At 42.4% G+C, this 25,734-nt stretch overlaps 1 protein-coding gene across 1 annotated transcript in view; it reads left to right on the top strand.

Moving 5' to 3' along the window:
- Nucleotides 1-25,734, top strand: part of NAP1L1 (nucleosome assembly protein 1 like 1) — a 46,052-nt gene that overhangs the window by 6,087 nt on the left and 14,231 nt on the right. Inside the window, exons 2-9 of the mRNA XM_090041580.1 lie at nt 10,471-10,506; nt 11,349-11,437; nt 12,867-12,969; nt 21,296-21,437; nt 22,465-22,545; nt 22,804-22,932; nt 23,464-23,535; nt 24,471-24,610. Coding sequence (XP_089897706.1) covers nt 10,490-10,506; nt 11,349-11,437; nt 12,867-12,969; nt 21,296-21,437; nt 22,465-22,545; nt 22,804-22,932; nt 23,464-23,535; nt 24,471-24,610 — 773 coding nt within the window. The 5' untranslated portion in view covers nt 10,471-10,489. The remainder of the gene's footprint in view (nt 1-10,470; nt 10,507-11,348; nt 11,438-12,866; nt 12,970-21,295; nt 21,438-22,464; nt 22,546-22,803; nt 22,933-23,463; nt 23,536-24,470; nt 24,611-25,734) is intronic.

Genomic DNA, 25,734 nt, shown 5'->3' with positions numbered 1-25,734 from the left:
GCTTTTTGTCAATCGGAGGAAAAAACCGTGCAAATTTAGGCAAACTTCAATACTGCACATGCAGTTCCTTATGTTAGAACAATTTTTCATAGGGAGAGGATGTTACATAATCACCTCTGAGTTCCTTTTCAGACTTTAAGGAAAAAGGAATCATGCTGTGTTCTGAAGCCATAACAGCCTTCCCTCCTATTCTAACTTTGACCTCATCACCAGACATCCTTACAGTTAATGTGATTGCTGTTTTTCTGCCTCATTGCCTAAGTGGCAGCTCACAATTAGAAACCACTGAAACTTAAGAAAAATTTGACTTAGGGCAGGGGCATGCAAAATGTAGCCTGAAGGCCAGATGTGGCCTGCCAGGCAATGTCATCCAGCCCACGGGCACCCACCAGCTAACTAATTGTACCCTGCCCAGCCCATGTGCCTCACCCCCAGCCTTGTGGGTGGAATGGCTCAGCCCAGTCAACACATAGCTTCCGGGTGGGGCTGCTGCTGCCAATGCTGCAGCCCCTGGAGAGCTGCTTGGTTCCCAACTCATTCCAGGCACCAGGTAGGGGAACTGCAGCTGGGTAGGCGCGTGGGGCTGGGACTGGCAGCAGCATGGAGCCTGTGCCCAGAGGGGTGGCAAGCCAGCCTGCCTCTATTGTGCAGGCCTCCCCGCACCATATGCGCAGCTCCCAGCACTCATGTGCCACCATGGGAAGCCCCATGCGGTGAAGCTGGTTGCCTTCCCTGCCCCATGCAGCTGGCAGGACTCCACCAGAAGTAGTGGGGAGCCCTGCCCTCTGGTTCTGTGGTGGCAGCTGGCTCCATTGTGCCAGGAACTGCATGTGCTATTGCGCGGAACTCCCTGCAGCAAAATGGGCCAGCCTGGCTGCGCTCCTTGTTACCATGTGCAGCTCTGGCTGGAGCTGTGCCATTGGGCAGCAGCGCCTGTATAGGCCATAGGCACCCTGAGGGACCCCACCTCCTGCTGTTGCTGTGGCCTGTGATGGGGACTGTGCCAAAGTGGGGAGGGTGTGGAGGGGTCCCCACTCTCCCTCATACCCAACAAGCACCACACACCCACATCCTGCCCCCACAACCCGGCACGTATACACTCTCCCAACATACACTTACTTCTGTATACACTACACAAACACAAATCATCACAGAGATATTTTTTGTAATACCTACTATAACATATTTATTTGACTTTTAGTATATGATTTTTTTTCTGGTTCCAAGAAGGCAGCCCTCTCCTCCCAAAAGGAGTGTTTTCTGGGGGGGGCAAAGGGAGGGACTTTGGGTGGCAAAGGGTCAGGGGTTAGGGGCAGTCCCAAGATGGTGACCAGGGGGTGGGGCACCTGTCAAGGGAGAGGCTATTCTTGCTGCCCTAAGCCAGTGGTCTCCAAAGTGTGGTGCACGTAAGACAATCCATTGGGGTACGGGAAGAAAATATTAGAACTTGTATATAGAATGGAAATAATATATATATATACACACATACATACATATACATATATTGGGGGTGTGGGCTCAAAAATTTTTTACTGATAGGGGTGTGTGATCAAAAAAGTTTGACGACCACTGCCCTAAGCAACTCACCAGAGCTCATTAAGCAGCCCTCCAGCCCACCCCTGACTTTAAAAAAAGGTTGCCAATCCCTCATATACACAGGACTGCTATTGGTGGCCCTCTCATTCAATAAATAGTGGTTCATTGGCTGGAAACAGGAGAGATTTTAAAAACAGATATGTCTTCTAACTTTTTTCACTAGTTATGCTTCTGATAATGGGAGCTTGGTCTTTAGAGCAACTATTAAGTGTTTTGCTAGAAAAAGATGGCATCCAGAACACTGGGTACATTTTGTTTGTTAACTGTGCTATTTTTAGAACATGGGAGCCCAGATCAGTAACAGAATAAGCACATAGCCTTAATTGTCAGTCAAGGCTTTAAACTGTAATGTAGTTCATTTTCTTTTTAATTTTTTTTAGCTTGTGTTGAACGGAGCCTGGGAATCCTTTCTTTGCTGCAAAAGTGAATAACGTGAGCACCAGGCATCACAAAGCAGTGGAGGAGTTGAGTGCTATTTAACTGAACCTTTGCTTCATGACTGGAACTTCAGTGTGGAAATGTTACATACTTTTTCCCCCCCCACGTGGATTAAAAATGAATCATTTTGCTAGGACCAGCCTTAGAAGTACTCCATAATTTTTTTCCCTTTACTAGACTTTTTTTTTTGTAAGACACTGAAAATTGAATTGATGTTCCATCAGTTCTTAACTGGTAGCTTGCTATTATGAGATTTTAAAAACTACAGGCTGTGGGAAGGTACTGCTGTCTTCTCATAGAGGGAGGGGCTGGTGGTGCTAGAAAAGGTGTAAATTTGATGGATGAATGAATGTTTTTAGAAGCCTTGGACCTCTTATCCTGAAGTAGTGAGCCACTGGCTTCATTAGGAACATCGAATTGATTCATTTCAAGTTGCAGGACATCTGCAGCTCCTGTGTACTTCAGTGACATTTGGGACACACATGGCACCTTTAACCTGTGCACTTTATTTTCAAAATGAGTAATGTGAAGGAAAATACAGGGACAAGTTTCATTACCTTGATACTATTTTTGTTGGACCATTGGCCAGTTTCTCAACCCATGGTTCATGACTCAAAAGTGGGTTGCAAGAATATATGAAATGTCCGTGAACAAATTTTTAAAATGGATTCTCCTTTAAAGGAGGAAAATGTTGGAAACAGTGACTTTTCCCATACAGGGTGGCGGAGTTCCAGCTTGGGGCCCTCCTGCCCCACACACTTCCCTCTTGCCCCATATAGTGGGGGTGGAGGGCAGTGGGTCGGGAGTGAGGAGCACTGGGTTGGGACTGGCCATTGATGTGTACAAATAGGTCCTGGTACAAAAAAGGTTGAGAACCATTCTGTGTTCTAGATGTACTGCCTCTGGTGGTAATGTGTTGCTGCAGAAGAAAACACGCAGAAAAGCTCACTGCATAAGGGATTCTGTATTGCTTATTGATCATTGTAGATTAACCACTCTAATATGAAGAGCATGAGTGTTTCTTTTGGTTGCAGGATGCCATAAACTGTTCATTTGCATAATGTCTTAATGTCATGAATGAATGGATTCTGTAGATTTGACTGTGTTGCATGAGTTAATGACTCCTAAACTTCTCATCTTAAATTCCCTAAATGCATCATTCTTGCTTTTTATTTATTTATTTTTTAATTATAGTTATGTATGGATGGTAAATGGACAGCTTTCATTAAACTATCTACTTTAATTCTGAAGTTTTTCTGAGTATTCTTAGAGTTAAGAATCTGTCAGTATAATTGAGAAGTTGAATTCCAGGTGCATACAAGTTAACCATTCTGTCATCTCTCAATTTGTATAAATCAATAGGAAAGGTTAAAAAAAAGTTCTTGGTTTTCTAGCTAGATATATGCAGCCATGAGGGAAACATAACTACTTCTTCACTTTTTCAACTAAATAAAGGATATTAATTTTTTTTACCTGATGTGATACCATTGGGAAATTCCATTCTCACTGTGCGTTACTCTTTTTAGAGGAGGTAGAACAAGTGGAAGTGGAAACTGATCTTTACTTATACTGCAGTGTTATCTCTTAGCACGTGCCACTGTTTGAATTTAAGACCATGAATTGGATTGTTCATATACACCAGGGATGACAACCTACAGTTTGCAAAGGGATTGTAACCAGCCCACAGAGCAGGTACAGTGGTGGTGATTTGGCAATGGAGACATTCAGCAGTGAGCAGGTGCATCAGAAGTTCATCGGCAGCATTTGGTGGTGGGGAAATCCCCAGCCTAGGGCAGGATGCAGCAGTGGAGGCTCAGTTGCAGGTGCTGTCCCACCTTAGACTGAGTTTTGTTAATTCAGCCAGCTGTTACTCAAAGGTTGTCAGTCCCTAGCGTACAAAAGAAAGTAGCATGCAAGGTGACATTGCATATTCTTTCCATGATAGTAAATTCCCATGATGGTAGTTTGAGCACTGTCCCTGAGGTAAAGAGAAGTACTTTGTGCTCTGTTTCAGTGAGTTGGCTTATTTGTCCAGTAAATTATCTGATCTCCCTGTGACTTAGGGCTACTAACTCTCCTCTGCTCCACTTCAAGGTCTCTTTGCAGTAGAAATTTATTCTGCCCAAAAATAGTTGCTCTAGCATCCCTTAACTGCTGTGAAGGAATCAGTATGTCTTAGCGATTGTTATGGTAATGGACTCTAGCTGCAAACAGACATCAGCTTCATGCCACCATAATGTTTTTTATGATGTCACAAAGTAAAAGAAGAGAGACATCTGTGCTCTTTGTCATGCTAAAAATGCCCAAATTTCTAGCCCTGATAAAAGGTAGTATATACCTAGGTCTCTGTTTTGAAGCAAGTGTCTTTGTTTTAAGGTGGATGAGTGGAGGCAGCCTAGAGCTGCCTGTCCTCTCCATCCAACCCAGTCAGGTTCTTCTGGAGTTTTGGGGGCCTGATCCTGCACACCCTAGGAATTCCTTGTAGGGGATTTTCCAGGATGCACAGGATTGGGCCCAAGAAGCCCCAGGAGTACCTGACTTGGTTTTCTCGTTTGCAGAGGTGTATCCTGAGTCAGAATCCATGTGTGTTCCCCTGCAAGATGCACCGTGCTGGCACAGGTGTTCTTCAGCAAATGGGGGAATCCTGGATTTTTCTGATTGCAGAGGCATGCCTTGAGTGTTATCTTGCAGGATTGGGCCCCTGAAGCCCTGGTGGCAGCAGAGACCTCACCCTGCAGTGGGTAATGTGTGTTTTTTTTGGCCCAATGAAGCAGATGAGCCGTGCCAGGAGACATCCTAGCACAGCTGATCTGTACATCTGTGCCAGTTCATTGTTTAAACTGTATTATGTAATGCCAGTCATGTTTAATTGAATTTTACTGAAACTACATTGAATAGAGCAGAATCCTCTAAAGGCAGAGGTGTGCTTTGTGATTCAGTAGGTGAGGAATGGTTTGCATAGCTTGTTAGAAAGGAATGGGGCTAAGGTATCGCATCAGGTCAAAAATTAATACCCTTTATTAATTGCCCTTGTAGCTAGTGTACTCCAAAACACTTCTCATCTAGTCTAGACTTGTAGTGTTTATGTTTTCCTTTACTTTCTCCTAAGTCTGCAGTATACTTCCAAAATGCACAATCTAAGTTCGTATTTAGAAACAGTAACAATTTAAGTGGTTTGGGGGTGGAGGAAAAGCTGTCTCTTGGCAGTCATCTGACTAAGCAAGGGATTACAAATTTGGACCTTTAACCTTGCTCTTTGCCCCCCTGTGTTTAGCAAATTTTAGATCAGTGAAAGTACATATCAGGATTTTTCTTTTTTTCCTAAGCCAGCCTTTTAAAATGAGAAGGCCTTTTGGTGTTATCTGTAATGCAGCTGGTGGACACCTACAAAGAATCTCCCCTTAGTACTGGTAGCCTTCTTTTCCTGTGTGTATAGAAACAGCCATAACTTGAAACCATCAACATCTTTGCACTGTCTGATCTTACTATGCATCTTCCTGCCTCTAGCATCTACTTGAGTCTTGTCTTAAATTTATTATAATCTCTCCAAGGTTCGGGCTTTATTTCTCTACCTTTGCACAGCACTTGTGCAACCTCTGGACAGTAATGCAGTACCAGGGTGGATAAAAAAATTATTAAAAACATTTTTTAATGATTTTTAAAATATGAATTAGAGTTTTTGATTTAATCTTTTTTTTTGTGAAGATGCTTTTAAAAAAAATAAACCTATATAAAGATAGTTTTAAGTTAAGATATGTTAGTGCTCAAAGACACCGTCATGGAATAGGGATTATAACTTCTAATTTATATACTGTTTGAGACAATATATTCATGTAACCTTTTTAGAAAAGTTTTGTAAATAGGTCACAACAGGCCACGGACTATATTAGGGGTCCAATCTTATGGGGTTCTCAGAGGCTCCTCTATAGGTTAATAAAGATTAAAGAAAACCACTGTACCCAATGGGACTTGGTGCTCAGTCTAGAAGTTCCCATCAAGTATCTCTGTGATGCTTAGTTTCAGTTTTCAAAGTGTGAATTTGTGTCTCCAGAGACAACTTCTTGTTAACAGCAGTATATGGAGATGAGAGATAACAGACCTGATTTACCCTATTGTCTCTGCAAATCTGTGTAGTCAGTTAAGCCCTTACCTCTCTCTCTAAAAGTACAAGATTCTAAGAAGTTAATAGAGGATTGTTGGGGTGGAGTAGATCTGGGCAAGGAGGAGGTATATGGAGATAAATGCAAGGAGGGAGGGGCAATAGAAACAAAAAGGAAACATTTCGAGCAAAATGTTCCAGAAGTCTTGAGGGATAAGTTTCTGAGTATAGCATATCCATTAATGTGAGATCTAGTGAGAGAATGGTACAGTTATAATAGAAGGAAAAACCTATCATGGCAGCAGGCTTCCCAGGCTGTAAAAGAGACCCTGTTTGGGAATATTTTAATGAAGGTTATATTAAACAGCAAGTATGCACTTTTTGTAGAAAACGGTGATTAAATCGAGCCTTCCTGACCAGTGATTTAAATAAACTTGATTTAAATCAAATCCCCCTTGTAGCAATACATAACTGTAGTGTTGCCAATCCCAGTCAAATCATGAGACTTTATAAAACAGTTTCTTTTTTAAAGCTATGAGTGTGTGGGTACTTTTGTCACATTTCTAGTCCTGAAGATTAGAAGCTATCAGATGAAAGTTCAGGCTGAAGTGATCATTTTCTCCAGAAGCTTAGGCTCTAATAAAACAGCAGTATCACTAACTCTGCATTAAAATCACAATAGTGGAAACATTGGGTGCAGGCAGATGTGAAGTTTGAAGTGCTTTAAAGTGCAGCTGCATTTTCAGGCAATCAGGACTCATAGTAGAGAGATCTTTTATTAGACCAACAAGATTTTTGCAAAAATTCTTTAATTGCAAGCTTAATTGCACAAACACCTTTCATCGGGCATTGGAAAAAAAGATTATAAAACGACTGTGACCACCTGAAACCTGAGATCCTGCTCCTGCCTTTGTTTCAAGGTAACTTGCATCATCCCAGATCCTCACAGGAGGTGAGAAGCTCTATAACAGCTATGCACTGACTCCCCAGAGGAGTTTTCCATCTATTGACTCCTCTATAAGATCCTATGAAATATGAACTTTCATTTCTACCCAGAGGAACTTTTACAATCTTTTCTCCAATGCCTGATGAAGGGTGTTTATGCCTGAAAGCTTGCAATTAAAGAATTTTTTTTGCAAAAATCTTGCTGGTCTAATAAAAGTTATCATCTCTACTACGAGTCCTGATTGCCTTTTCCTCTACACCAATACAGCTACAACCTGGATACCTGGCTGCATTTGGAAGCATTTAAAAATGGACCATTTCAGCTACAACCACCCCCCTTCCCCAGGTCACACCTCCCAGCTATCGAACTTCAAAACTGCAGCAGTCTGCTCTCTGGCCAGGAGGCTGTGGTTACCTGTGGCTTTGCTTCACCACCTTCCTCCCGTGCTTCCCTTTTCCTCTCCGGGATAGGCAATGAGTGGAGTGGAGTGAATTGTCGGTGACGTTTATCCCCGTTTCTCAGAAGCTGTGGCTTTGCTCTTCCCTTCACCAAGAGAGAAGGAGAAGGGAGATATGGAGCTCATGTCAGTGCAGTGGGTGCTCTCTTGTCAGCTCTGCCTTTCTTCTCCCAGAGTGCTTCCCTGCTGGAACCGAGAGAGCCTGTGCTGCTTCCTCTAGAACAGGGAGACCTAACAGAGTTATATGTGGATTGGGGGCGGGAAATCGGGAATCCTGGCTACCAATGGCTACCCTTCATCATGGCGTTCTCAAGATGTAGCTACTGTTACAGTTGTAAGGATTGCTGGGTAAGCTGACAAGAAATGTGGTCCCTACCACATTTTTGGTGTGTGGTTTTTCAGAGGAAAATCATAACCAGCAGTACAAGTATTATCTAGGAAGGAGGACCCGAAGTATTGACTGCTGGAAGTGGTCATGATATTTTATACTATCCTATTTATATTGCTGAACACTATGACCAAGGTCCAAGGGCACTTTAGTGCAATGCAGTGTTAAAATGCAGTGGTGGCTTGGACCGGTTTAGCTAAATGCTTGGTAGCTGTGCATGCTGGTAGGTCAGTATGAAGGTATATATAAAGACTGACAACAGTGTAAATTAATGTATGAATAGTTTTGTACTAGTGTGGTTGCATCCAGATTTCTGGGTTTTATAGCTGGAATTAAATTGCTACCAGGCTTGTTCTCTTGGGACAAAAACCATAGTGAATCTTGTAAACAATATCTGAAGAGTTAGGTAGGGAAAGGCAGCTTTCAGACACTGTTTTGTTCCTAATTTTTGTTCCTGTGAAATGTCTGGGTGACAGTTACTTAACATTTATAGTATGTTAGCCATATTATACAAAAAGAGCAGGAGAGAGGAAATATAGAACATGAGAAAGAGGAATGGGGAGAGAATTATGAATAGTTTAAGTGAGGCTGGAGTGAATAGACTTACTATTTTAGCTTTAAGCAGCAGAAGAGTAAAATTGTAGAAGTTCATCTGATACCTGTGTGTAAAGGTGCATTTCATCTGCTCCTTGTATCTAATCTCCAGCTCTCAGCATTAAGTCCACACCTTTATTTGTGCAGTTCCATCAATTTCCAGCGGCTTCTCAGTTAGCCCTTTGGCCCCAAACAGTCCTTCTGCTGTGGCTTGTTTGTTTTGAAGCTTTTCGTGGGAGTAGAACGAAGATATGGGGCGAGTAATAACATTTTTTGGGGAAAGTGGTGAATGATACTGGGAGAGAGGAAAAGGGGAAGGTAATGGGGTAATGAGACTGTCAGTGCAAAGATGCACACTCCATAAACAAGAACAAAGCTAAAAATGGAAAAGGCTGTATAAGAGGAGTAGATTTTTCAGATGTGTCAAAAGTTGACAGCATGTTGCAGTTAGTTGTAGTGCTATTGCAAGGGTTTGTGTCTACATAGGAGTTATCAGTGTAAGTAAAAGAAGACTTATCTGGTGCAAAACTTAAGCCACTCGCTTTGAGTGACTAATTTCCATCTGAGCTAAAGTTACTCCTAGTTCATTAGCTAAAATGATACAATGGTTTTGTATCAAGAGCGCTGGTACAGTCATTTTTAAAAAATTAACTAGAACTATTATTTTAAAATAATAAAAAAGCAAAAAATAAAAAAGAGCGGGACAGGAACTCCCCTTGCCCCTGGGAGAGCATGGAGGGGAAGTTGGGAGGCAGAGTTCTTGCTTTCTTTGGGGACCATGGTACACCACTGCACCCCCTCTGGATCTCCCCTTAAAGGCTCCCATAATTCCTTAATGCTAGAACCATGGAGGGTAACAGTTTAAAAGATTACGAAGTGAAACTTGGAGTAAAGACTTTTTTGCTTTTCCTTTGTAGTATCTGCCAGTCTGGTACATAAATTTAGTGTAAAAGAATAGGGCAGCTGTCAAGTTGGTCCAGTTGTTTTTATGAATCCCTGTCCATACACAGTGTGGTAATGTCTAGGAGTTTAGTATTTACATTCTCAAGTTCTCCAGTATCTGTTTAAAAATATATATGAATATGCCTGATCTAACATTGATCGCAAGTAAGAACGCTTATATCTTTGTAGGTGAATTTATTAGTGCCTGCTGACTTTCAAAACAGCCCTTTAATAGTTACCCTTTCTATCAGGGCTGTTCAAGAAATGCCTGAATGTTTACCTTGCTAAGGTCATCTGACCCCAGCTGACTTCCTACCCTTTGGGCAGGGCCTGGACCCGATGATCTTGCGAGGAGGTCCCTTCCAGACCTAACGTCTATGAAATCAGAACACTGTTACACTTGTCATAGTCTACAGAGGGTTGATGATAATTTTGTAAAATTTGGTAAAGGTTTAAGTCTCTTTATAGGGCAGATTTAAATCAGAATAATAGACGTTTTGAGTTGACCATCTCCAATTCTTTAGGCATTCAAATGATCGAATCTTTGTTTATAGCAGTCTTTTAAAATTGTCAGTTTTTGCAAACCTGTCAACAAAATCTGCCTTTTTGATGTGATGAAAAATTCTTACCTGTCTACAAAACTACTTCTGGAGAAAACGTGTATAGAATGTGTTTTTGTGGCCATTGAACAGTCATAAAACATTCTTTTCAGGTATGCTGAATTTTAGTTATCGGGACAACACAGGTTGTTTAAAAACAACAAAAACAAAAAACCCTAGTACATAAGATGTCTGTATTTTCAGTTCTCTGATTGGAAGTGGTGTGTGCTGTTAGATGTATCTTCATACTTGCATTCAAACAGTGGTTGTATTGGGTTATCTATTGGTAATTCAAATGCTACCTTAATTTTCAGAACATATGCGGTTTCCAAACTTTGTATTTAAAATAAGTGCTGTCTGAGGTACATAGATGCTATATGCAAAAATCTAATGTTGCTAATTTTTTTTTAGGTTCTTGAGGTTTAAGAACATGGCAGACATTGACAAGTAAGTAAAGTCTTTTGACTGCTAAGTTTGACTGTAACTGTCACAGACTTTAACAAAGTAGGCTGTAGCTTATGAAAACTCATCACTTTCTGAATGAGTTAATCTTCAAGGTGTTGCTGTGTCTTCTGTTTTACTATATCTGCTATTCTGTTCTTCCAACTGCTGTGACAACTGAATAGTTCTTGTCTTAATGTAAACAATATTACATTGCCATAACATCTGTTTCATGTTGTATTTTACTAAGTGTTCTGCCAGGATCTTCATAGCAATAGAGATTAAGCAAAATTTGACTTGTATATAATTTGTTCAACTACCAGATGTAATTTAAGTAGTGTAATAAAGGATTAAAGCTACCAGCATTATCATTACTGCTATCAGGCTGGACATGACTTCTCTGTCCCTGTAGTAAGTGGTTTTCAAATCAATAAATAGTAACCTACTATGGAATATATACCCATTTTATAGATGGAGAAATGCTGTGAGTGGGGAAGTTGGTTAATTTGCTTGAGGTCAACCAGACAGTTGCAAGGGAATCTCCAAAATGGGATTAGATAGGAATCATTTTCAGAAATCTGTTCCTTTCTGTGAACTGCTAAACCACTATTTGAATATCAGAAGTAAAATTAATAGATTTATTTCTGGTTAGATTTTACTCGGGGAAGGAAATTTAGACCAAAATAGAATACATCATTCTGTTGTTTACACTGGGACTTAATACAGTATTTGTAACTAGCTTTGTAGACCAAGTTCTAAAATGTGTCTTGTTTTTAAAAAAAAATAAAAATGTGGGTGGGAATAGGTAACAATAACCTCTTGACCCTCAAATTTAATGTTTCTAATAGCAAAGAACAGGCTGAACTTGACCAGCAGGATATGGAAGATGTTGAAGAAGTGGAAGAAGAAGAAACTGGTGAGGATGCCAACAGCAAAGGTAATACATATATTAAAGACATGTTGAGCTATTGCATACTGGCATCCAAAGAAATATTAAAGGCACCTAAAGTAGCTAATACGAATCCTAATATTAGTCATAAGTTCCTTAACCACAGAATATTATTCTTCTACATCAGTGGTTCCCAGCCTTTTTTTGCCATGACCTACTGCTGGGAGCAGAGTGCGGCTGCGGTGCTGGTGGCCCAGGGGCAGGGGAGCTCCCAGCATGCAGCACAGCTTGTATTTTGTGTGCAGTGCTGCCAGGTCCCTGCAGCCCTCATTTGGGTCGCAGCCCAAGGTTAGGAACCACTGTTCTACAGGATTTGTAATGATTATTTATTACTAATGTAGTGTCTATAGCAGGGGGTGGCAACCCCTGGCGCACATGCCAGAGCATGACACGCGAGGCCATTTTGCTTGGCATGTCACAGGTGGCCCAGGCTCTGGGCAGCTGTTGCTAACCTTGAAGCCTGGGCTGCTTGCAGCAGGAAGCTGCAAGCCCTGCTGCAGGCAGCTCACAGGGGTTCTGTGGTAGGGAGCCAGGAGGTGTGCGTGCACCTACTGCTGCCACAGAGCCAGTACTGGGGCTCCAGACACTGCTGCAGCTGTTTGCAGCCTACCTACTGCATGCAGCTGCCCAGAGCCCAGGCCAACTGTGGCAGGCAGCTGGGAGGCTGCATGCAGGCTGCTGCACCATAGTCTGGTGCCCTGACTGGGCTTTGTGGTGTTGGTGGCTGCACATGTGTCTCTGGGTGGATGATGGGGAAGAGACCAGAGCAATGCAATCTCTGCCCAGTGGTGTGCATGCTCCCACCGCCAGCAGTGAGGATCAGGCCCCTTCGAGCTCCCCCTGCTACCTACCCCTGGCTTACCAAGTGGAGGCATGGGTCATATTGGGGCATTTTTGGCACTCCAGCCAAAGAACTTGTCAACCCCTGGTCTATTGTCATTATTTTTATTAGCCATAGCAAGCAGCAGTTCAGCAGATTTTCTGTTTATCAATGCATGACAAAGCTTTTACTAGTTTCCATGTCTGTCAGTGTTCACAAATGAACTTTACCATTTATCTAGCTTAATTTCAGAAACTATTCAGGTTCAAAGCAATTGTCACAATAAATGGGGAATGTGTAAAAACAAGTAAAAGCAAAACCCAAGAACTTCTCATCCCAGAACACTTTGCTTGACAATTTGCTGTGCAGTACAAGTGCTCCTTGGAGTCTAATAAAGAATTTGAAAAGTAAATAGATGAAGATTTATGTGAATAGCAACAAATGATTTTTGTTTTATATAAATCTGCAAATCTACTATAGAATTGCTAGATCTGTTGAAATGCTAGATTAAAGTAACTATTTGAGCATGATAAAGATACTGTAAAAAGTTTATAGCTCAAGTATGAGAAGAATATTATTTTTTTTTTTTTATTTTAGCTCGACAGCTGACTGTGCAGATGATGCAAAACCCTCAGATTCTTGCAGCCCTTCAGGAAAGACTTGATGGTCTGGTAGGAACATCTACAGGATATATAGAAAGGTATGACTTATTTTCATTTGCTGTTTGTTGCAATATGTTTGTTTATTTTACTTTTTTTATTATTAAGTAATCTCGAGGTACATAGAAGTACTCCAACATTATTCAGGGAATTTCTTTACTTCTAACCCATATTACATGCTAGTAATTTTAAATTACTGCTCATGTCATAGTAAATGTAGAAACAGCTAACATTTAGTCCAAAAGCATATAATAAACTTCAGGATGGAAAACAGCAGGCACTGAATCTCTTCATGACAACTTTGAGAAGGGAGAGTAGATGAGGAGCTGTTGTGGCATATGTATTATGTCTTTACAAGATGCCTCTAGTTGCTTTAAGATTGTTTTCACAACCCTGCACTGTCGTCTTAAAAAGTATCAGTATCCTGAATGGTCTTGGAACTGGTGTTTAAAAATTGTCTGATTTGGTCCTCTTGTTTTTGGGTATTCTTTTTATATCAAAGCCACAGAGACTTGCAGAGTTGTTAATGTTGGATTGTCAGTGGCTGATGCAAATTGCTTGCATATAGAGCAGGGGTGGGCAATTATTTCGGGCGGAGGGCCGCTTACCCAGTTTTGTCAAGCTGTCGAGGGCTGCATGGGTAGCCCCGCCCCTTGACAGGTGCCCCGCCCCTTGACAGGTGCCCCACCCTCTGGTCACCATCTTGGGACCAGTGTCTCAACATCTTGGGACCAATGTCGCAGGGCCAGCATCGGTGTGGCCCAGAGCAGGGTGCAGGCTGGCAGGGGTCTGTGGACCTGGGCTGGGCTGGGCCTGGGAGAGGAGGGAGCTGGCCTGACTCCATAGAGCTCCTGCTGGCCAGGACCCCGTACCCCTGCTGCTGAACTCTGGGCCTTGCTGGCGCTGGCCCCAGGACACCGGTGCAGGCCCTGTGCTTCCGTGCCCACTCACTCCCAGTGTCCCCACCAGCCTGTGATACAGGTGAGAGGGGGCAGTGCACAACCCCAACCCCCTGCTCGCTGGCAGGGAAGGAGCTGGTCAGCACGGGGAAAAGTGGCCCCTCACCCTCCTTGTGGCCTGCACTCCCTGCTGCAGCTGCTCACAGCTCACAGCAACTGCAGCACAGGGCGCTGGCCACAGGGTGGGCAAGGGACCACTTTTCCTCAGCACCAGCTTATAACCCGCAGCTGCTGCCAACCTGAGCCCTGCACCAGCTCTGGGCTTGCCCATCAGGGCTGTGCCATGCCAGCAGCAGTTGTGTTCCTCCCACTTACTGCGCCGGGCAGTGTTCGTCACTGCTGCTGCTGCCTGCCCGGAGCTTGCGTGCTGGGCAGCACAGAGGCGGTGGTGGCAGTCACATTGCAGCCTACCATGGCGAGCTTTGGCCAGGCAGCAGCAGCAAACGCTGCCTGGCACAGGACATGACAGGGGCTGCAGCTACTGCTGCTGCAGCACAGCCCCCATGGGTGAGCCCAGAGCTGGTGCGGGGCTGGTTTACAAGCTGCCAGGGCTTCCCCTGTTCCTGCAATTTTTGACAGGAACCAAGGACAGATCAATTTTAATTTTCAAAAAAATTTTAGGGGCCCTGCAGGCCGAATAGAATGGCCTCGCAGTCCATATTTTGTCCACCCTGATATAGAGGCATAATTTTTTGCCTTGAGAAGTTCCTCACCTAATAATGCAGTTACGCAGGAAAAACCACACTTGGAAGTTTCATCTAAGATCTGACTTTGTTATATAGAGCTCTTTTCTAGGCCTTGAAGAATATGGAGGGAAGCGAAAACCCTTTTCTGGAGTACATCTTTTTCTACTATGACTGAGAGAGCTACTTGGCATAGTTTCCTTGTTATCTCTAGAGCTTTCTTTGTTACTCCATGTGACAGTGTAAAGTAGGGGTGGGCAAAATGCCTCCCGCGGGCCAGATGCAGCCCACAGGCTGGATACGGCCTGTTAAGCCATTCTATCCATCCTGTGGGGCCTCTAAAAAAAATTTAGAAAATTAATATTTATCTGCCCTGGCTGCCTGTCATGAGGCCCTCAATGGCTTGCCAAAACTCAGTAAGCGGCCCTCCACCTGAAATAGGTGCCTGCCCCTGGTATAAAGGAAAGCCAGTGTTGTGGGAGCTTATAAGCTCCCACAATTGTCTAAAAATAATAAAATCCAGGGAAGTAGCCAAGTGGGCATGAAGCTGAAGGGGGAAATGCCTTAAACATGTAGATGACTACTGCTATGCAATTTGTGGGTGAAAGTACAGGAGGAAATGTAATGTCATGCTCTTCAGGCTTTAGGTGTAGTAGGAAACAATGAGACAGAAAAGCAAAGTTGCAGTCAGAGCAGCAGGCACTTCCTGTTCCTGACAAGAAACGTCTCTTCAGAGTGGAATTTTCTCAGTGGATAGTGGAGAAGCTGCAGGCAAGCTTAAAAAGTGCATCATCGTTAAGATTAAACATTTAATTCAAAATCTGTGTACCAGAATGCTCTACTTCTGTTCTAAATACTGTATACTATTGGAATTTTATATATTATATATTCTCTCTTCTGTTTTTCTTCAGGTATTAATTAACCTTTACTAATCTTCCAGGTCCTTCATCCAAGAAGTGAACAGCATAAGTCATAATATTGATTTTTTTTTCATGCCATTCCTCTAGTCAGCCACTTCTACTAAGATACTGTACCATTTCTTCATCTATTCAAGTACAGTAGCACATCCTTTACTATAAAAGCATTTTAACTTGGTTTTATTGTACTGAAAACTTATCTAACTGTTCAGTGAAAAGATGCTGGAGAAAGTAACAAGAATAACTTGTTGAGCCTGCTTTTTTCAAATATATGTATGCATGTAGCTTTCAAAATGTCCCTCATGCTCTTGTTTTCCTATCAGTATTTTAAGTATACATCTACGCTTCCCTGGCCATTGGTTAGAGTTGACTGCATGGCAAGGGGCGAATTGCATAATGATTCTACGACTGTGTAATATGCATGCCTCTGTTCTCTAGTCTGAGCACCCAGCAATGTTGTTCTCAGCCAGCATTGAGTCTTTCTTTTCTTTGCCCTATGAGGGTATGTTAATTCATCTGCTACACCTTTGTATTTTCTGAAGTTTATAAATGGATTGTAATCAACTAGAAATCTCTTGCTGCAAAATGAGACTACTACAGCAGGTGACTTTTGCAGCAGAACTTTATTTAATAACTGGGCCACCCCAATATAAACAGCCCACAAGTTCCTTTTAAGATTTTAGTAGAATTTATCAGAAACTGGCTTTTCCATTCCAGAATGTAACAAACAATTTTAATAGTTCTCATGGAACAGGAGCTTCAGAAATCCATTTAGAACGGCTTTTAATTTTGATCCAGCTGAAAGGTTTTTTGAAGGGTTTTGGAACTGCTTAAAGGGGTGCACCAATCAAGATTTTTTTGGCCAAAACTGATGGCCAATTATTAACAGCCCATATCGGCTGATGCCCATCTCATAGCCAATATGCAGCCCAGCAGCTTGTAGAGCAGCATTCAGCCAGTAAGTCTGTGGGAGGGCAGAGGTGTGGGGAGCACAGATCAAGGCCCCCACAGTTAGTGGGGCTGGGGCAGGGTGGGTGCAGCCCAGCCAGGGCAGTGAATGCACCACTGTTGGGAGCAGGGTGAAGCCAAGGGCAGGTTGCCCAGGGAGTGAGTGGAGGGGGGACAGCTCCCAGCGGGAAGCTGGGCCAGAGCCATGCTCAGGGCAGGCAGCAGCAGTGCTGGGAGTGGGGGCTACTAGGAATATTGGGGTGGCTGTAGCCACTCCAGAGCCCCCCCTCTCCCACCACCACCACCGCCCACCCTGAGTGCAGCTGCAGCTCAGCCTACCCACCAGAAAGAAGCAGGCACAGTCCCTGGCCCCAAGCCCACAGCAGGCAGCCCACCCTCACCCCATGCAGAAATTTGGGGTGGGGTGGGGGGATGGCACGTCCCTCCCATGCCTCCCCGAGGGGTGCATGCAGTGGCAGAGAACTGCCCCCCACCACACCTCTGAGACAAGCTGCCTGCAGCTCCACCCCACTCCTGGCAGGGGCACATTCCCTGCTCTGGCTAGGCAGTGCCTGCTCAGCCCCACTTTTTTCCTCACCATGGGAGTCTTGATCTGCTGATAATGGTAATTTTCCTTTCATCGGCACTTATGTGATATGGAATGATATATCAGTGTACCTCTATCTTAAAGCCTTGGCAGCTCTGGACTTGTACTCCAGAAGTCCTGGTTGTGGATTGCCCCATGACTTTGGGGGACTGAAGTAAAAACTTTTTGGAAGTCTGGGTTGTTGAGGAGGGAGGATAGGATAGATATCTAGGTTATCTAGCAGTCTGTCAGGTGGACCCTGAGGAATGGGACACACAGGCTATCAAAAAATCAGGCAGGTTTCTGTTAGAGAATTTCTGACCATGTTTAGATTTTGACTTTTACGCACAAGTAATTGCTTTGCAACCCTCCTCAACATTATTACATTAATATCACTGAAGCCTTGCTTCATAAGTGATATTAAAGGCTTTCTGTAGGTCAGAGCTTGGAGACCTTGTTCTGCTTCTGTATTCATTCAGTTGGCTTTTGAAAAGCAGATCGAGTCATGATTGGATGTCTTGCATATGTTCTTCCTTCAGCTGTAGTTCTTTTAGACCTGTAACCTGGTAGAGACTTTCTTCATAACTGTCATAAAAATAAAAAGACGTGTAAGACATATGTATAAATCTCAGTTGAACCTTGGAAGAGATTGGCATTGGCAGTTTTTGTATTTTACTTTTCTATCAAATATAATTTATGCTAAAGAATCTAGGATCTTTATTGTGAAAGGTTCACCTGCATTAAATTACTGTGGGTTACTCTTGATTTATATGAAAGCTTCTGCATGGAAATATGGATTTTTGAGTATCTCTTTCTTGATATTTTATATACAGTTACTAGAACCTCTCCAATGTCCTTGAACGTTAAAACAATATTTGCATGTGGCATTCAAATGAGTGATAATTGTATGGTCTACTTCAGTCTTACTAACATTCCTTCTTAACCCCTTTTCACCATTAACCTTTGCTGGTCACTGAAGTTCCTCTTATTTTTTCCATTCCTGAAAGTTAAGTTTGCAGCAAAACATTTAGTAAGACATTTGAATATAATTTATGGAACATGTTTTTTGGAGAAAGTAAAATAACATGAGTGTTATAGATGAGTACAATATAACATTTTTCTAAATTTTCATTAATGAATTTCTTTGGTAGTACATACTATGGACGTGTTCTTCCAAAGTCAGAAAAAGGCAAGGTAGATGCTGAAATATTGGTAACTAGAAATTGATATCTTACCAGTGAGTAAGTGTTTGTGTGTTTCTGTTAAAATCGTTAAGGAAGGGTGACAGTTCTGCACTTCTGTCATCAGTGTTGAGGTGGGTAGGGTAACAAAAGCACTCGTCCTACAGTTCATTGTGGCGAATCTAGCATCTTGCTTAGTTAGGTAGACGAGTGCTAACAATCTTAAATGTTTTTCTAGTTCCTAATTCTATGCTCACACTTTGAAATTAATTGGTGTATTATGGTAGCATTTAAATAATTCCTTTGTGAAAATGCATCAGATATTTTAAAAAATATCTTGCTTTTTTTTTTCTTTTACTTACAGAGAGGCAGTGAAAGGACTGTGACTTTATTGTTTATCGTTTTTTAGCCATTTATACTTGCACAAGAACAAAATGTGAAAGGTTTTATAGCACAGTATCAGTAGTCATAGATGAGAGAGTTGTATTTAATTTGGACTTTCAGGGTGTAAATATTGGCTCTACTGTTAATTTCAAGTTGTGCATATTACGTTATCCTGAGACCTTATGAAGTATATTTTGCATTTTTATATTAGGTTTATGTAGAATACTTGATCTTAGATTTGAGAATATAACAAGCTGCTTTTGTGCTTCACTGCCATTGGAACATAAACATAAGTCACCAAACTGGCCCTGGGAGTATCATTAGTCTAACCCATTAGTTTTCAACTTGTGGTCCACAGACCCTGGAATCTGCAGACTGTCTAAGGCGGGGTGGGCAAAATACCACCCATGGGCTGGATCTGGCCTGCTACGCCATTCTGTCTGTTCTGTGGGGCCCCTAACATATTTTTTTAAATATTAATATTTATCTGCCCCTGGCTCCTGTCAGAAATTCTGTGCTGCCTCCCTTGGCCTGGTCGTGCCACCCCCAGCGGCCTTGAGCAGCCCCCCATGCTGCCCTCTGAGACAGCCAGGAGCTTTCCTGGGGCCCCTGTGCTCCTTGTGACAGCAGGAGCTTCCAGAGCAGAAAAGCAGCCATGCTTCTGCTCCTGGTGCTCCCTGCCTGTGCCAGGACTGGGGGGGCGAGCTGCCGGCAGGCCCCTGCAGGGGAATGGGGCCTGGCTTTCCCCCGCCAAGACACCAGCACTCACCAGGTCTATTTGTGCAGGGGGTGGCAGCCGGGCAATTCTGCCCCAAGCCTCAGGTGCAGGATGTAATGCTGCCACGAGGCTTGCGGCAGCAAGGGCCTGGCTGGCTCTCCCCACAACCAGCCCCAGGGTGTGGTGCTATGTCGGGGGGGGGGGGGGGGGGAGGACTAGGCCCCGGCCCCCAGGTGGGACTGCATACCAGGGGCCTGACAGTAGCTTTCCCGCCCAGCCCTAGGATGGGCAGGGAGGCTCTGCCAGGAGCAGGATTAGGCCCATGGACGCTTTTGCATTCCAGAGGCTCCTGTGGCTGCCAGGAACCCGGGGGCCATCTAGGAGTACTTCTAGGGGCAAAGGGAGGGACTTCTGGTGGCAAGGGTCAGAGTATAGGGGTGGGACTTCCAGTTCCAAGATGGCAACCAGGGGCGGAGCACCTGTCAAGGAGTGGGGCTACTCATGCGGCCCTCCACAGCTTGCCAAAACTCGGTAAGTGGCCCTCTGCCCAAAATAATTGCCTGGCCCTGGTCTAAGGGATCCGCAAAAGATGACTGTGATCAGTTGAAAAGTATGTGAATACCTACGCTTACCATTCAGAGGGTCCAGCACCTCCTTTCACTTTTTTTTTTTTAGGGATCTGCAAATGAAAAAGGTTGAAAACAATTGGTCTAAAAATCCTGTGATACTTAGAAGTTCTTATATATTTTGTCACCTATCAGGGTAGGCTGGGTTTTTCATATAGCCTGCTGAATAGGTTCACAATAACTAATATAGGTAATCCAGTGTAACATTAATCAGATAGCTTCAGTCTTATTCTGCAGAACTGGACCAGCTCACTGTTGGTCCAGGATTTGGAGCGTAAGCTATATATGCAGCCCACTGCACCTGCAGACTGCACTGTGTATCTGAGGATCTGTGTCTTAGTCTTTGTAACAAACTAGTACTTGCTTTATATCTAAGTTGTAGTGACAAGTAAGAATAGCAGCTCAGGGGGTTGCAGCTGTTTAGTCTATTTCAGTGATTCTCAACCAGGGTGCCGTGGCACCCTGTTAGGTACGCAGACCTAACAAGATTAACAAGATTAATCCAGAGATTTTGAATAGGAATCTGTAGTTTTTGAAACATTCTGGCCTGTTGTGGTCTGTATGTGTTCTTTACAGCAGAAATACTAGTCTGTATTTTCTGTAGTCAAAAAAAAAAAAAAAAAAAAGTGAAAACTAAGAGTTGGCATTTTCCAAGGGTTGCCTCAAGTTTGCAGCGGTGGCTTGAGCCTTAAAAGGTTGAGAACCACTAGTCTATTCTATAGTCAGGGTTACTTAAACAATTTTCAGCGTGTTTATAAAATAATTTGTTTTCCTTGACAAACCAATCCTTTTCAGTTACGGAAATCCTACGTAATAGCTTCTTGGCTTTTAACTTGGCTTTTAACTTGGCTTCTTGGCTAAAAACTAGACACACATCCTGAAGTTGCTTGGCTTTTCCTAAGGAAGCTTAAGAATTTACCTTGTCATCTTGATCGTTTGACCCAACTTTGCACAAGAAAGTCAGTACCCTGACAGTCAAGTGAGTCAAAGGAGCATTAATTTAATTTGAGTTCAGTTAATGTGTCCTGTTAAGAAAGCAGTCTTGCATTATCGATTCTGACTTAAGTCAAGAACTTGTGCAATAAAACTGCCTACCACCCTCTCTTTTGGAATACTTTCTCCCTAACCTTAATGAAACCTCATAAGAGCCTGCACTAACATTTTGATTCAGCATGGGATAGAGCGGGTCATGTTCTGCTTTCATAGCTTGAAGTATGAAAAGTAGTAAATGCAACATAACTATTTGATAGAAGTTGGCTAGTGAGGATGCAGTTGATGAGTCAGTATGTGCTTTTGTTTTGGTGGTTTTCTTATGAAATTAATTGATAAATGGTAATAATAATTTTGCATAACTGAAATTTTCAGCTTGCCCAAAGTAGTTAAGAGACGGGTGAATGCTCTCAAGAATCTTCAAGTTAAGTGTGCGCAGATTGAAGCAAAGTTTTATGAAGAAGTTCATGAACTGGAAAGAAAATACGCTGCTCTCTATCAACCCTTATTTGATAAGGTAATAACTTAATGCCATTTGGATTTAACTGAAATGTCAAAGAAAAGATTCCAAGGGAATATATCATGGATAGTCACATATCGCATACCTTTTCCACAAAAATCAGCTTCCCAAAATTGGGAAGTGTGTCTTAAGGAGGGAAGCTGATTTTCTGCCTAGAATAGAAGTATCCTGATTGGATTCCTGCTCCACCATGCAGCAGCAGTGGTGTCACTATTCAGGAAACTGAGAGAATCATTTGACTTGATTTTTCTTCACTCCACAGGTGTTAAAGATCAACTCCCCTTTTCACTGGACTTGATATTCCACTAAATTTGCTGTCTGCTAGCTGTTCTTGGTGTGTCTCCTCCTATTTCACAGTCTTGGAGACTTTAATTCTTTTCAAAATAGTTGAGTCTCTCATGGAGACCAGTCTTCAGCAGCAGCCAAACAGAAAAGGGAGAGTGAGTTATCTGAAGGTTATGATCTGTCCCTGCTTTATGTAGTCATAAAATCCAGCAAAATCTTTGTATGTAGTCCAGCAAAATCTATGTAGTCCAGCAAAATCTTTTTCTTCATTTTGTCTTCCCAAAAACAAGGTGCATGTCTTATTTAGGGGCATTTGGTACATGAGAAAATACGGTATATCAGTGTTGCATGTCAATGCTCAAAAGTACGTTAAACCCATACTAGTCCAGGTTGGCTTACACCTGTCCACATAGACAACTGCACTGGAGTTAGCGTGATTAAGGAGTTGCCTGTCTACCAGATTGTGGCCTAAATTTTCCACTGTCTTGGGTCCCATCCAGTATGCTGTAGACAGATGTCAGAAGAGGTAGAAAGCCCCTTGCTTTTGGATGCTATAGAAAGAAATAAATGAAGCTAGTAAAACCATCCACAAGTGAAGGATAAAGATGTAAGCAGGTGAGGTGCTTGTACCCTTACAAAGAACTTTTAGCATGAGGAGTGTTTTTTTTTTTTTTAATGTGGATATTATAGACTGCATAGTTTAAGTAAACCTGAAAGGTTTTCTGGTTTAACTTTCTAGCGAAGTGAAATCATCAATGCAATTTACGAGCCTACAGAGGAAGAATGTGAATGGAAAGCAGATGTTGAAGAAGAAATTTCAGTGAGTATCTAAGAAATTGCTTGCTTTTTTCAGGAATTACCACTAAATAGGAGCTGGTAGGGTAGTAAAACCAAAATGCGAACAATATAATTCTCATTTGCAGTTCTTTGAATCTCTAAAGAATAGCTGTGAGCTTAGGTAGGGTACATGCTGACTTAGCAGCCTATGTGTTTAGCATGTCTGTGTTAGCTGAATATCTAATCACTGGGGCATATTAATTTTTAAATCTTTGAAAGCTTAACTTTTTTTATTTTGAAGGATGAAATGAAAGAAAAGGCAAAGCTTGAAGAAGAGAAAAAAGATGAAGAAAAAGAAGACCCTAAAGGAATTCCTGAATTTTGGTTGACTGTATTTAAGAATGTTGACTTGCTCAGTGATATGGTTCAGGTAAATGGAGATATTTAGGACTACAGATTTTAAACTGTGAAGCTAAAGATAACTGTGTTCCCCTAAAAAATTTATGGAAAGTGACCAGATTTGATACTATTGTTGATAGATAAAGTAACTTTTGGTCCAATTTTTGGTACTTCAGTTGACATTTTTTTAAACCAGTATTTTTTGCTATGTTCTTTCTTATTGCATCTGACACATCCTACTCTTTTAGTTGCCAGTTATATTGTACACACATAGGTGCAATCATTCAGTGATTACTTGCTTATCAGATGTAACTATATAGTTATTATACTTAAATAAGACTGAGGTTTGCATTACAATTTAAATTACTTTTGAAATTCTGTACTGTTGCTGCTGTTGCCCTCTGCTGGTCATTCATTTATGTAAGATGCTTATCACAAGTTTGTTTTTGTCTGATGCGAGACCATGTCAGTATGCCTTTGCACTTTTATAATTTTTGTAACTGATTTTAGTCAACGCTGAGAAATCTTTGTTTTATATTGATTAACGTTTTTGTGTTCAAAGGAACATGATGAGCCTATCCTGAAACATTTAAAAGATATCAAAGTGAAATTCTCAGAAGCTGGTCAGCCTATGGTAAGTTTAACGTGTTTGACGCTTCTAATTCTATATGGTAATTGAAAAAAATACATTCGGACACCAAAATAAGGTTCTTAATTTAGGTATAAAATATTTGATTGAACTCCTCTGAAGTCAGTCTTTTAACAAAATAATACTAGTATTCTGTTACTACAGTACAATATAAAGGAATAACAACCCTTGCAGTATTTCAGTCTAACAACCAGTCCTGTCCTTGCATCAGTGGGATATGGACAATGCCCTCACCCCCCTGATTTACCTGTGGCAGATTACTGTTTCTGGTGTTTTGGGACATTGTGCTTGGCAGTTTTGTGACAGGGTTCTTTGTGTAGTTTTAAGATTCGATTAGACTAATGCTTATATTGTATAGTTTCGATAGGAATGATCATGCGTTGAGCAAGTGGTCTCTTCCAGCCCTACTTTTCTGTGATTCTGTAATCAGACAGATATGAAACCAGCCTTAGCCAGCTGTGCTGATTTCTAAGACCAAATTCTAAACTTGTACTGATTTCTAAGACCAAAGTGCTCAAAATCATTTGAATATAATTGATTTGCAAGAAATGACATGGTGTGCTGAGTGAAATGATCTTGATTATTTCTACAGTAGTCCATAGGCTTAGCACAAAGACTACTGCTCGCCAGTTGATTTAACTTCAGATGCTATCACAAGCAGTATATTGGTAGTTGAAAGTATAGCTCTGATCTTCCTGATGATTCTAAATGCCAATATCAGGTTAAGAAAAAGTAAACTTGCTGTAGTTTTTAAGATGTAAATTGTTCTAGCACTTTACAGATGGGTGAAAAGCTAAAAAGACATTCTGTAATATAACATCAACTCCTTGGATATTAGGTTTTCTTTCATAATGACTGAAGTTAAAAGATGTAAATGTTGTTTTATTGCTAATGGCAGTATTTTTCTGCGATTCTCTTAGAGTTTTACATTAGAATTTCACTTTGAACCAAATGACTACTTCACAAATGAAGTGTTGACAAAAATGTATAGAATGCGATCAGAGCCAGATGATTCTGATCCCTTCTCCTTTGATGGACCAGAAATTATGGGTTGTACAGGGTAAGTATTAATACAGAACTGTAATTAATAGTTCTATTTCCTACAATGCTTTGAGTGCCTAAATATGAGCATTATGAAATTGTAGGCTTTCTGCTATTTTCCTGCCTTTACAAGTAGAGGTGCACTGATACATTGATCCAGTATTGGATTGGTACTGATATACACAAAACTGGTTGTACTGGATATCGGCCCAATGGGGCCGATAAATGTCCAAGCTGCACTCAGGCAGAGGAGCACAGCCGGCAGCATGGAGAACTGCCTTCAGCTGGTAAGTCCAGTGTGGTGGAAGGGATGGGGGGGTCAACTTCCTTTGTGGTGAGGGAGGAGGCAGAGGCAGGCACTGCCCAAATGGGGCAGGGGAGCTGTTGTCATGGCTCGTGGTGGGGGAAGCATCCCCCACCACTGCTTGCACCCCTGGAGGGCATGGGAGCGGGGAGGGGAGTGCCCCTGATCTGTGTGGAGTGGGACAGGCTGCAATCAGGGCTGCATGGTGCTCTTCTCAGTGGTGGCTGGGCTTGGCGCAGGCGCCAGCAGCACTGGGAGGATGCTGCATCCACCCCAGATTTCGCTGCTGCTCCGCTCTGCTCCCAGTGCAGCTGCTGCCAGCTGCCTGGAACAACCCTGGCTCTTCCTGGTGTGAGTGGAGGCAGGGCATGCATGTGTCCTGCCACCCCCCACTACCTGTGCCTTCCCAGGGTGCAAGCAGTGGTGGAAGCTGCTTCCCCTCCCCTTCCCACGAGCTGTGCCCCTGGTACTTCCCTAACCATGGGGGGGTCATTCATCTGCCCCTCCTCCCCATGCCCTTACTTCCCCCCTTGCCTTTCAGCATACTGAACTTACCAGCTGGACTGGTATTGGCCAGTATGCCTCCTTAAATATCAGCTATCAATACCGGCCCCAAAAATCTCTATCTGCACACCCCTATTAACAAGACATGTAGGTTGAACTTTTTAAATCACTTGAAAGATTTAGGCAACTTCCCTCTGAAATCAGGTTTAATTTTGGAAACTTGATCCATTGTTTTTGATTAATTTTGAGGTCATGTTTATAATATTTGATTTGAGTCCTATCTTTGTGGCATTTTTCCAAATTAATCTTCTAGATTAAATACTCTGGTAAAGAAG

Source organism: Crocodylus siamensis, chromosome 4, assembly GCF_052110815.1.
Source record: "Crocodylus siamensis isolate JL-2025a chromosome 4, ASM5211081v1, whole genome shotgun sequence".
In the NCBI taxonomy this organism is placed as follows: domain Eukaryota; kingdom Metazoa; phylum Chordata; order Crocodylia; family Crocodylidae; genus Crocodylus; species Crocodylus siamensis.
This window is presented reverse-complemented; position numbering and strand designations above follow the sequence as displayed.